At 41.3% G+C, this 13240-nt stretch overlaps 1 protein-coding gene across 1 annotated transcript; it reads left to right on the forward strand.

Annotated features, from left to right (window-relative positions):
- The first annotated feature begins 2036 nt into the window (after positions 1-2036).
- On the forward strand, positions 2037-7413 carry LOC133026687 (C-C chemokine receptor type 3-like). Its single transcript, XM_061093608.1, has 2 exons — positions 2037-2188; positions 6558-7413. Exons 1-2 carry the CDS (start codon positions 2037-2039, stop codon positions 7411-7413), a joined length of 1008 nt encoding a protein of 335 aa, XP_060949591.1.
- Positions 7414-13240: the final 5827 nt, after the last annotated feature.

The raw sequence follows: 13240 nt of genomic DNA on the forward strand, positions 1-13240 counted from the left end.
CACTTCTCTAAGACTCAAACCTTGGCCAAAATGAAATTTGAAACCATGTTCAGGGAAAATACTAAATAAAGTCTGAATTATATTTGTTTATAAAGTTTTAGGAAATATTATACTGAGAAGGTTTGACACGGTGAAGCGGGTACATTTAATACTGAGTTTGAGAAAACTAATGGTGAACACCTTCATACATTTATAATTGTATATTTTAAATAAATGCTGTGAAAGTCTGTTTAACCTCCCTCACCTCCCACACATACCAGTATTAGAAAAATATCCACTTTAACTTGCAAATGGTTTGATTATTTCCACCCAGCTTAATGCTTATGTTCGATCAGTGCTTTCAAGAGAACAAGCTCTTATTTATTATATTTCATGCTCTATGGATAATGGACAGTGATACAGTATATAAGCTGTGATAATAAATTGCAATATCATTCTGAATGTAGTGTTATTAAAGCGTGGAGGTCAGTGAGGTGGATGTGTCCCATGAAACTTTCTGTCAGGGGGCTGAGGTTCCATCCTGTTTGAGTTGCTGAAAACATATTTCTTTATCTTTAACCACACCACGTGCAGATACTGTAGAAGGTGAGCATTTGAACTCTGTCTAAAATGTTTGTCTGTTAGGTTACTAAAAAGACTGTTGCATAAATACATGTTAGTTGCCATTGCACATTCCTGGTAGTTTGCCATGTAGTCAATTGTTTATCTGGCAGACTTCAGGACCGGCCATGTTAGCTGCCAGAGTTCTAAGCTCCCGTCCTCCTCCTTGTATTATAAACAGCTGTGTTGGGATTTTGGCACCTGAAAACTCCCTCATGGGGCTGTACTGCAAACTGGCCTTTCTATATTTCATATCGTATTGTTTCATTGTGCTGAAGCAAGACAGGAGTTGTTGGTGGGAACCATAGACTGTATATAAAGACGGAAGACATGACAGCTCCCAAAAGTGAAGCCAAAACATCTGGACAGCCCCCTAACCTGCAGTAAAGGTCAAACTCACTACACAGTGACCTCCATGTTAGTGAATGGGACAAGGGCCAAGTACACATCAACTTTGTTTTTTCTCAAAGATGGTTTCTTTCATTTTATGTAGATCCTACAACAATGTATGTTCAAGTGTTCATGTTTCTGATGAGTGTGGTAGTTAATTAGTTATTTGATGCTAAAACACCAAAGTGAAACGTCATGATTGACAGTTGAGACTGACTCATGATTGGTCGAGTGTGCATTAGTGGGACCTTGATACGGTGGCTTCACAGCAGGACACCTGCTTTAATGAAGGTGCGAGATGCTGGCACCAGTTTCTGAAATTTTTTTACAATCTCTGGTCTGAACAACTTTTTAGGCCAAGTTGAAGTTATATGACTGTTTTTAGAAAACAAATCTTCGTCACTTTGCTTTTTTCGCTCCTGGGGCGAACATGGGCGTCTTGCCTTTTAACTACATGCTTGATAAATTCACCCCTAGTTGTCAACAATCCCAGCAAATCGTCTGCACAGATGTTCTCAGCCTGTCTCTGTAGCCACAGCCTCTGAATCTGTTCCAAACAATCCAAGGAGGACGGTGATCCAGAGAGTGTGTAGCAATGTTGTGCTCTCAGCAGATCCCTCCCCTTATACACACAGATAGACAGACACACACACAAACACACACAAACACACATCTCACACACACACTTCTGTGGAACTTCCTCACCCCGGCTGCCTGACTTATCATGAAGTGACTTGAAGTTATTGTGAGTCAGACAGCTCGGCCCTTCTTTGTCAGACAACGAGCAGAAGCGTCTCCTCTGGCCAGGCGGTAAGTCATCTCAACTCAGCATGAACATTTGCTTTTATGTTCCTAGGCTTCTTTTTACTCTAACATATTTTACTGGAGCTCATATTTCCTTGAGTCTCGGGAGCACATATGCAGAATTTAATCGCTCTCACATGACTGAAAACAATTCTTAACAATTGATCATTGTATCATTTCAAACACAGCATGGTTTGATGGCTGCATGTGTTTTTTTGACAGATTCTCCTGCAACATTTGCAATGGAAACTTCAGGATACGATGCTGGCGATGATCCCACCATGTGTGACATGAGCGATCACAACAGACTGGGGGCTAATCTATCCATCCTGTACTACTTTATGTTTCTCTTCAGTCTCTGTGGAACCGTGCTGGTTCTGGTCATCATCTATCGGTGAGTGGACCACTAACTAAAAAGCAGCTTGAATGAAAACACAGAGTACATAGTGCAGCCATAATTAAAAAGATTCCATAGTAAACAATGTCTTAGTTTAGCAGTTTAATGCAGTAATCATGATCCCATTTAAACTGATTTTACAGTGGGTCAGTTTAAATTACTGTATGATTTAGTGTTTAGAATACATACACCCAGAATTAGTGTATAAGTCAGATTTTATAGTAGGTGTAAATTAGAGTCGTAGACCCCAGTTGATTTGGCAACATCTGCGTTTACTGTTCTGACTGCAAGTGTGGTAATAAAGTAAGGGCAACGCTTAATGAACAGCAATTTAGTCAGAAACACAACAAAAGGCCAACTGGTGGATCTGTTTCCACTGCAGCCAAACAAGCCATGTTGTTTTATAAAGAAACCTGAAAATCACTGGCCTTTTTGCACCATTTAACGAGTAGCCCTATGACCTGTGGTCTAATTTTATGGAACAAATGGCACAGACAGAAATCATAAACATAAATGATGTGAGGCAGCAGCTGGAGGAAATGTTAACATCATCAGTAGCTTAGCTCCAGTATGTTTTGAGAAGGAGGGCCCACTTCAAAATTAGGTTGATATCGCTTACATCATGACCTTATATGCAGCTATGTTTGTCTACGAGTCGTGTGCATATTTTAAATATAGAATTGTGGATTCACCTACTAACTATTACATACAGCATTGATTACAGAATGTACTGAGTGTCTCTGCTGGAGGTTTTATGAGCATTGTCAAATTGGGTTTGCTGCGTGAGGATTGCAACTTTAAATAGCATAAAGCAACACTATGCGAGTAAGTGTCGTGCCTGTTCTAAACATGTTTGTCTGGAATGGCCTGTGGTGCTGCTGGTTGCAGCTTTTATTCTGAAACTTTAAAAGTGACCCGCAGCAACTGAGCTGTGGCAAGTAAAGAGCGATTGCATGACTCAGTCCACAGAACCTGAAGCTGCTCCATCACTGCCGCACAAAGAAGTGTTCACCTGTTTATTCAAAGTTCAGGGAAGCGCGACTCAGTCTAACCCTGAACTGGAGAATCAGTTATCTTTGCCGTTGACATGACCGCACTGTTGTTGTTATCAACAATGTCACTGAGGAGTCCCATCCTCCGCTGCTACAGAGCGAATTTTATTCACATTGACTGTATTGCAAATTGCACAGAATTTGACACTGCACTTCCTTGAACCCCTAACAATACACATGCCAACTGTGGGCCCGTTAAGATGAACTGTTCTTGAGATTGGGATTAAAGAATAGATGTTCACTGACTTGGGGATAAGGAGAATGGTGCCATTTTCATTTCCTCCCCTTACCGTGACGACCAGTTTTCACTCCATGTCACTTTAGTACAATCTCCTATGAGGAGTAGGTAACTGTCAGATAGTTGCAGATCACATTAAATGACATGCCATTTGGCGCACACTTTTATCCAAGGTAACTTACCATTAGTGTATTCAACATCTGGGGCCATTTAGGGGTTCGGTATTTTGACCAAGGACACTACGTCAGATGGGGAAAACCGGGGATCTTGGTTGGAGGAGGGCCGCTCTACCCTTTAGCCACAGCCACCCTTAGCCAGATTAAATAGCCAGAGTCCAGTTCAATATTTTAACCACCCTCACATGTATGAATGAGTGGACAAATATCAGAATCAGTAATGCAATACAATGCAACAGAACTGAATACTGCAAGGAGACCATGAAGATGAATCAAGGTCTCTTTCAAGTTTGACTTTCTCACATTTGAGAGGCAAAGAAAAAAGACACTGACTGGGCGAGTTTAAGATGAAGTCATTACAGCAGCCCAGACAGAGAGGAATAACGTAACCAACAATAACTATCAGTAACTATTCAGAGGTAAAGTTCCTCTCAGCCTCACTTTAATGTTACTTCTCCTGTCCGGAATCGCTTCTTGCCCTGGCCTCCACCACTGATCTCTAACTTTGTGAGCAAGCACATATTCCCGCTGGTCATGAAAACACAAATGACAGTGTCTGAGGGGATCTCAGCCTAATCTGACTGGGCTTTGAGCTAAAAGGAATATTTAGAACGCAGTGTGTTATAGATGTGAGATGCTAGCAGGATAAGTAAAACACACTTTCTATGGATCCATTCTGGCACAGTGAAATCTCACTCCCGCGTTTTCTACTTTCAACAACCTTGATTATAAATCATTTTTTCTAACATTACAAAAGTAAATGAACAAAACACTATTCAGTACTGCGGTTTAGCTGTGGACAGATTTTAATCAATAAAATCATTATAATTTTGAGTCCTTGATGCAGTGACTTAAGTGAGGTAGATGCTCACAGCGTTCATCATTGAAGCTGGGAATGCTTAACACCAGCTTTTCATATCTCTCCTGAAGAAGGTCATATTACTCCATTTCTCTTTGGTTTGTCTATAATAATTTAATTCAACTCATGGTACAAAATAAAATAAGCACATTTCCAATATTTCAAAGTAGGTAAGTAAGTAAAAAACTGAAAAAAATTATTTTTCAATATTTATACTTTTCATAACTTTTACCGAATATAACCATAAAAACCTCAATCATCCTTCAGTATCCACAAATTTTCATCGAAAAGAAAATAAACATTCAATTGTCTGTATCCAACTAGTTGTAATCAGAGTTCACATGTTCAGGCTTTGGGTGGATTCATATCATGTTCGTGAAAGTTTCTTGCCTAATAAGTCACTTCACATTCATGTATACTGCAGTAGCAAGACATGTTAGTGTACGATGTCTATGCTCTGATTTCATCACATAATATATAATGGGTGTGATGAGCAAACTATACAAAAAAAATATCAGAGCCAACAGGTGCATGCTGGGTTGGTGGAGGAGCTGAATCAATCAGCAGCACTACTGGCACAGTGCCAGCGGGGTGCCAGCAAAGTGGTTGATGGGAAATCTTTACGTTTTAAATAGAGCGCCAAATTGGGATTGGATTATCGAGAGTAGGTATTGACATGTGATTGCAGCAGCCCAGCTCAAGTTGGCTGCCTGAACTAGCTAGCAAGCTTTGCTCAAATTATCTGAGCTGGGTATAAAACTCCCAATTTGGTCCCATCTTGAGTATTGGCCTCACATTATAAAACCGCCCAGTGTTCTAAACCCCTTTCAATGCTTGTTCGTACGACCTCACTGGAGACAGGTTCTGCCCGATGTCGGCCTCTGGAAGCACTGAAAACAGCAGTCATCCAGACACTGCTCCATCCAGAGCTACGTCTCTGGATGGAGCAGTGTCTGGATGAGGACCCACACATTACAGCTTATCGGCCATTTCCACAACAGGTAGAATGCAGAAATTGTAACTATAGGAGGAGAAGGGGCGAATGTCCGTAGGATGTGTTTAAACGTGTTGCTTGAGCGATTATCATGATTAAATCATCCTGGGTCCAACATTTTGCATTACATTACACCTATAATAAAACTGATAATTAATGCCATATATAAAAGCAAAGTCTGCGTCGACCCAATGACACAATGTACTGGATCTCAGGACTTTACATGAAAAGAAACACAAACTAGATCCGTTTTGACCAGGATTATCTATACAAAGACATATGCCATCAGAATATTTTTTTTATCAAAAGGAACCCTTAGCCATAAAGTAAACAAATATGGCTCTTACTGTTTCATAGCAAACAGTAGCTCCTACTATCAGTTGGATAATATGCGCTTTCCTTGGATGTGGATTTCTCAAAGGTTGTTGAAGTTATGCTGTAGTATCATGATTAAATGTGAGCACATGGACACTAACTGAGTGCAACAAGTCACCTCCAACCACCCAGCAACGAAACAGAACAGACAGAATCATATTAATTTGAATGAGCCAAAACTTCCTTGCCTAGACTCTTCAACTTTATTTATATAGCACTTTAAACATAACTTTGTTGAGCCAAAGTGCTTTATGACACACATTTAAACTCAATTTAAAGTAAAACAACAAATTGTCTTTACAATTATCACTACCATCATGAATAACACTAATCACAATAATAACAACAAAAATAATACTAACAACACAACAACTTAGGCACATCGAAAGGCTAATGAATAAAACATGTGTTTTCAGATGACTTAAAATTTCTGTTGAGGGAGATAATCATATGATGGGAGGGAGAGAGCTCCAGAGTTTTTGGTCAGCCATGGAAAAGGCCCTGTCCCCCAAAACGCAGTCTCGCCAATCTGACTATCAGTACATGTCAATAGATGGAATTCAAGGAAGATGAACTTTCTGTGGGAACCCAGATCATGTCACATAAAACCAACACAAAATGAAATGTCAGTGTCAAACCTTTTTGACCCATCTGGACTGCTGTTCTTCCTAGGTTCGAGAAGCTAACCTCGGTGACCAACATCCTGCTGCTGAACCTGGTGCTGTCGTCCCTGATCTTCATGAGCAGCCTTCCCTTCGAAGGGGTGTACATGCAGCTCGAGAACTGGATTTTCGGCGAGGCTATGTGCAAGATTGTGAGCAGCGTCTACTATCTGGGCTTCTCCAGTTCTGTCCTGTTTCTTACTCTTCTGACCTTCGACCGGCACCTTGCGGTCGTCTACTCCTTGGAGGCGCTGCGACTGAGGAACCGAGGTTACGCGGTCATCTCCTGCGCTGTGGTGTGGCTGATCAGCAGCCTGGCGTGCATCAGGCCGATGATGCTCCAAAACCTTTATCGAAATAATATGAATAACCAGGTCTACTGTGAGGAGTGGGCAAAGGATTTATCCGAAGCTACGGTTCACCATCTGAGAAATGCTGAATTTTACATTCAGCTTATCCTTTTCTTGATCTTCCCTCTCGTGGTTAATATCTACTGTTACCTTAGGATCGCAATCACTGTCCTCTCATCCAGGATAATCGGCAAGTTCAAGACTGCCAGGCTCATATTCATCATCGTCCTGCTGTTTTTCCTGTGCTGGACTCCATTCAACATTGTAGAGCTGACGAGCGCTGATGGCTGTGAGCAACAACAGAGAAAGGCTTATGCAATACACATCACCCGTAATATTGCTTATATGTACTTTTGCCTCAGTCCCATCCTCTACACATTTGTGGGGAAAAAGTTCCAAAACTACTTTAAGCAGATTGTGGTGAAGCGCTTCCCAGGGTTAAAGAGGCACTTCTCTTGCCAGCAAAACAGCAGCAGAAACAATATGTCCACAAAAACTACACCCACTTATCTTTAGGCCAGGGGTGTCCAAACTTTTTGTCCCGAGGGCCACATACAGAAAAAAATACCAAGGACTGGGCCACTCACGCCGCCACGCCCCCCTGCCCTGGAGTGGACTGTTGACAGTCGCGTCGCTCAGGGTGGGGGGGCGTGGCGGCGTGGCGTGGTGGCATTCTGAGGGACAGCTAGCAAGTCAGCAAAGCAATTCACCGCCAGACCACTAGGTGGAGTAACGTTTTTTGTCTAAGACAACCTGAGAGACACCTTCTTTGTGTGTGGCAGTCTTTGTCGACTGTTTATTAATTTTTCTGAAGGACAAATTTGTCCCTGATCATTCTGCACAGCTTCGTACACTCGTCGACCTGCAAACCGACGTCAGCCGAGATCTCCTTCCAGGAATTGCAGGTCATCTGCATGTCCTTGTATTTAGTCAGTGACGGGTTATACAAGTGGTCATACTTTCAGATCTCTTCTGCCAAGTGCTCTTCTATTTGGTCCATATCCGTTCTTCTAAATCACATGTGTCAAACTCAAGGCCCGCGAATGAATTATATGTGGCCCGCATGATAAAATCTATTTACTATTAGAGCTGGCCCGCCGGCAGTGTTCAATACAAAATAAGTATTGAGAATTCCTGAGGGTCAGTGATCACGTCAGGATGGGGCACGTGACAGTTCTAGACCAATGGCAGGCTCTCATTGGCTGACGAGTGGGCGGGTCAATGGTGAATGACAGATCCCACAATGCACTGCCTGTGTGTCGGCATGTCAATCACGGTCCTGCGAACGAAGGCTCACAGTATCACATATCACTTGTGACAACTTTCCACTATCCCGCTCCCAAAAATGGCTAAACGAAAGGTGGCATTTGAAAACCGGAGCTTTCAAGACAGGTGGGAGGCACAGTGTACGTTCGCGGATGTAAAGGGTGGATCCGAGAAAAGATGAAGGAGGAAAAAAGTGAGGAAAAAGTGAGTTGACAGCTTATCACTGCATCATACACCAGGAGTCGTTGTGTGGCAAAGCCTTGAAAATGAACATGTGATGAGCATCATAACATTAGCGGTTAACTTTATCAGAGCCAAAGGTTTAAATCACCGCCAGTTCAAGTCTTTTCTGGAGGAGTTAAGTACAGAATATGGTGACTATCACACACAGGTGCGATGGCTGAACCAGGGAAGGGTGCTGGAAAGATGGTTCCAGTTGCGTGAGGAGATCTGTGAGTTTATTGAAAGCAAAGGGAAAGGCACAACAGAGCTCCGAAATAAAACGTGTCTGTGTTACATCACGAGCCACCTGAATGCACTCAACCTGCAGCTTCAGGGGCGGGGCTGTGTCGTCACTGACATGTACGCTACATTGAGGGCTCTTAAAACCAAGCTGCGCCTGTGGGAGACGCAGATGCTGCAGGGAAACTTGTTTTTCTCTTGCTACTACAGGACATTTGATTTTTCTTTGAAGTCAATTATTTTTGGCTGTTGTTTGCCTGTAGAAAATGTTTTCACTGGAAATTACTCTGGAAATACTGCAGATAAAGCCAGAAAGCAATTAATGAAACTGATTTTATTACTTTTATATTTATTTATGTATTATTTATTATTTGTATTTCATTTATTTCATAATTAATGTTGTTTTATCGGCATACTCTATAGGCCTTGTTAGTTCCAGGTTCAATATGTGCACTAAGGTTCTTTCAATAAGTTTTCAATAAACGTTGAACCCATGTGGCCCTCGACTTGAAGCAATTTTTTGATTTCGTCCCACTGCGTATTTGAGTTTGACACCCCTGTTCTAAATCTTCCTTGGTTTCTGCCGGTATTATGGGGCAGGAAACCGGATATGTCTCTGGAAAGTATGTAGTTAGCGGACCAATCACAGCCTTGCGGGTTGCGTGAGGATTGCGTAGCTTTGTCGTATAGTTACAAAAATTGGTGAATGCACGCAAGCACGAAAGAAGGGGCACGCAAACACGCAAGGGGCTCTTGCGTGTCTCTGAAAACGCAGAAGCATGCACCGGCCTCTCTCCTCTCGACGAAGCCTGGACCCATAAAGCAAAACAAAGTGCTTTAAGTAGGTGCCATTTAAGCGCTACTAAATTTTGAGTTTAAAAAAAAAAAAAAAAAAAAATTATTATATATTTTTAGACATTGATGCTGGCCAATTAAAAATGGATGGCGGGCCGCAGTTGGCCCGCGGGCCGTAGTTTGGACACCCCTGCTTTAGGCATAGGGCGCCCTTTATTCCTCAGCACTGGTTTGTGTTTTTCACATCATGGGTTTTAAAACAAGTGAAAGAAGTCCCGAGACCCCCTGTCGGACCTGGTGTCTGGGACATGTGAGGGATCACCTACTCAGCTGACGTCCCTTACCCACTACAGTTTCATAATGAACTGAAAATATTTTTTGCACTTCTTAATGTTTCACATACATTTTATTATTTGTGACCAAAGCTACGATATTTGCATTGGTCTATGTATATATGTATGCACTCACACAGACAGTGACACACACACACACACAATGAGTTGTGTCTTAGACTTATGTTAACCTTAAGCATTATCAATGGTCTAACTATTAAAACTTAAAACATGTCCTCAGCATGAAATTGATTTTTTCTCTTTGGTTGCATTTTTTAAAATAACACATAATAAAACACTTGAACAACAGGTAACCAGACTTTTTTTGTAACTTGACAGTTATGGTTATGTTAATGATTTAATACTGAACTGGTAAATGCCTTTCTGCAAACCTAAAAGAATATGTTTGTAAATATATATCCGTTTAAATGGAAAATAACACTGAGCTATGACTCGAACGGTTTATAGAAAGACTAACACGCTTGATCGATTTAGCTCTTGTGTTTGTAAGTGTAAAGATTTTTGATTAATTCAAACCTTTTCATCAATAACATACATGTTTTGGTTATCTCAACCTGCCAGAATAAATGACTCTTCAAAGAATTGCTTTTATTCACTCCCTTTATTTTAGACTATACGAGGGTTTCAGTCAAAGTTAAATTTCAAAGTTGGTTTGATATTGGTTATTCATGAATAAAATACAACAAGATCACATAATTGTGTTACAGTCAGCTTTTACACAAACTATACGCTTTCCCACACTTGTAGTTGTATTGTATGTCGCAGGTAGTTTGTGATTTTCCGAAATGTTGAAGTTTCAGTGCATCCTTTCGATTTTGACACGGACACTGATATTACAACACTAAATAAGACAATAGTCTGAATAAGACACTGCTATATAAACAGCATTTTATAATCATCTTAATCAGAATAAGGTCATATTCCAACTGCTGACAAGAAGAGACTGGACAGACTGATACCCGCTTGACCCAGTGGAGGTAGTGGGACAGAGGAGGATGATGGCGAAGCTGTCTTCTCTGATGGAAAACCAGTCCCACGCCCTACAGGACACCATCACAGCACTGGGCCACTCCTTCAGCGACAAGCGTCTAAGGGCGAGGGTATCGCAGGTCGTTCCTTCCTGCAGCAGTGAGACAGTAAAACCAGCTCTGCTCCTAGTACTACAACAGAACTAAATGCTCATTGACTGATGCAGCTGACCCATGCTCATATGCATTTTTGATTATACTTTCATCTCAATTATATGCTGCAAACACATGTATGGTGCGTTTAGCGGAAAATCAATAATAATTGTGTAACAAAAAAACAACTGCATTATGGACTGCATTTTAACACATTAACTCTTAACTGTGCAATAATCACTGCTCTATATTCATCTGACTGTACAATATCAACGGTTCAGATGCAATCCATTTACTGTACATACTACACATATTTTTCCCGTCTTTACACTGTTTATATGAGTTTAATTACATTCATTGCATGTTACTTATTACTTGCTGATTCCTATTTTGACTCTTACTGCTATAATAGTGCAAATTTCCCCATTGTGAGACTAATAAAGAATTATCTTATTTGATCTACTAGGAATTATAAGCAATAATCAAATTTAGACATGGAGCATTCTGACCGTAGTCACATAATGTAGACATATGGTATATAATTTGTATTGATATAGGGCTTATCTAGTCTTGATGACCACTCAAAGTGCTTAACAGGGCAGTTTTGCCCTTCACCCATTCACACACAGATTAAAACAGTGCATCGATAGCTCTTTTCAGACATGAATCAGTTTAAATCAGTAGAAATGGCTACAGAGTTTACCAAGAGTTCACCTTTCACACATGCAAATTGCAGCTGGAGGTTTTCTGCACAGATGCGTTCAACAGGAGCATCAAATCCTCCGTGTTATCCAGTCGAGAGGTGGACCAGCCGGGTGCAGCAGGTAGAGACAGGAAGTGACGTATTAACTCTGCTGCATATATCACATGATCATGTTAACAGCACCCTGACAGTGTCATCAGCTCTATTCACCACAAACTCCCCTGACATCTTTATTGGTGTCTACTTGTATTTAACCACTTTTTCACCAGGAGATATTTGTCCTCTTTCTGTTTTTTATATTTTAGCTTCTGTCGCGTGTAAGAAGCACAATCCACCCCCCCACACACTTCTCCTGGACTTTATAGAAGGCCAGGCGGATAAAGTCCGTGGAAACTATCGAGCGTCTCACTCTGACATTTGCGTTCACGTATGCACCTCCTCTGGAGAAATTACAGAGGAACTGAAGGAGTCTAGTGCATGTCTGAAAGCAGCTTATATGAAGCACTTGCTGGATCACACATCACTCCTACACTAGCGACACAGCTGTCAGGGGCAATTTGGGGTTCTTCCCCAAGAACACTTCAGGAAACTAGTATAGAACCACCGACGAGGATGACCCGCTCCATCTCCTGAGCCACACATACTGTATGTCTTAATGGCTTTATGATGTTGGAGTTTTCCCAGCATTTTTCCTAGTTACTAACTGCTTGATGATTAATCCCCTGTGTTCGAGTGTGTGCTGTCCTCGCAACATAGGGGATGTGATGTTGATGTGAGTCATAAATCAGGATATGCTCTGAAACATGTAAAAGTTAGACAGTGGTGGAGCTAGTCAGCACTTTGTTTCATTGTCACCACAGGGACAAGAGCAAGAGTACTTACGGAACCAGACACAGATAAATGTTAAATGGGTAAATAGTCTGTATTTATAAAGATCTTTTCTAGTCTCGATGACCATTCAAAGCTCTGATCTTTCCAGTACAGTTTTGCATTTCAGCCATTTACACACACATCCACACAGGTTGCTATGGGCAGCACTCTCTCTATTAAACATCACTCATACAACAGTGGCACAGTAATCAGGGGCAATTTGGTGCTCAGTATATTGCCCAAGGATACATAGGGGAGACGGGGATCAAATCGCTGACGGTAAGTGGAAAACCCGCTCTACTTCCTGAACCACAGGCGGGTCAAAGGGGCATCAGAGAGTTCCTTCATCTTCAATTTTTTTCTCTATTTCATTCATTAAAAGTAATATGTTATTTAGATAAGCCAAATATCGGTGGATATATATTTATGAGTTTCATCCCAACACTGGCCCTATTTAAAGCACTGGCAAATCACCTGCCAAAGCACCCTCACTGCCAAATTATACCCTGCATGCTGCTCACTGATAAATGGTAACCCAAGATTAAATTTCCAGCATTCTTTCCAGCGGCGGAGAGAGGGTAGAAAAAAAAACATCAAGCCGTCAAGAATGAATAGGGGCTTCAGCAGATAGTAATGCTTTTAGATAAGACGTCTCTCCATCCATTTTCCCCTGGTATGTCAGGAGCAAAGTCAAGACCGGGGAAATGTTAGAGGAAGTCGATATTATTGCACTGGAAAATTACTACAATAAACATGTTTTGCAAATGGGGAGG

This window comes from Limanda limanda, chromosome 20 (assembly GCF_963576545.1).
Source record: "Limanda limanda chromosome 20, fLimLim1.1, whole genome shotgun sequence".
NCBI lineage: Eukaryota > Metazoa > Chordata > Actinopteri > Pleuronectiformes > Pleuronectidae > Limanda > Limanda limanda.

Coding starts and splice junctions, on each gene's coding strand:
- LOC133026687 (XM_061093608.1), top strand. CDS start 2,037: ATGGAAACTTCAGGATACGATGCTGGCGATGATCCCACCATGTGTGAC. Junction 2,189..6,557: donor GTTCTGGTCATCATCTATCG/GTGAGTGGACCA, acceptor TGTTCTTCCTAG/GTTCGAGAAGCTAACCTCGG.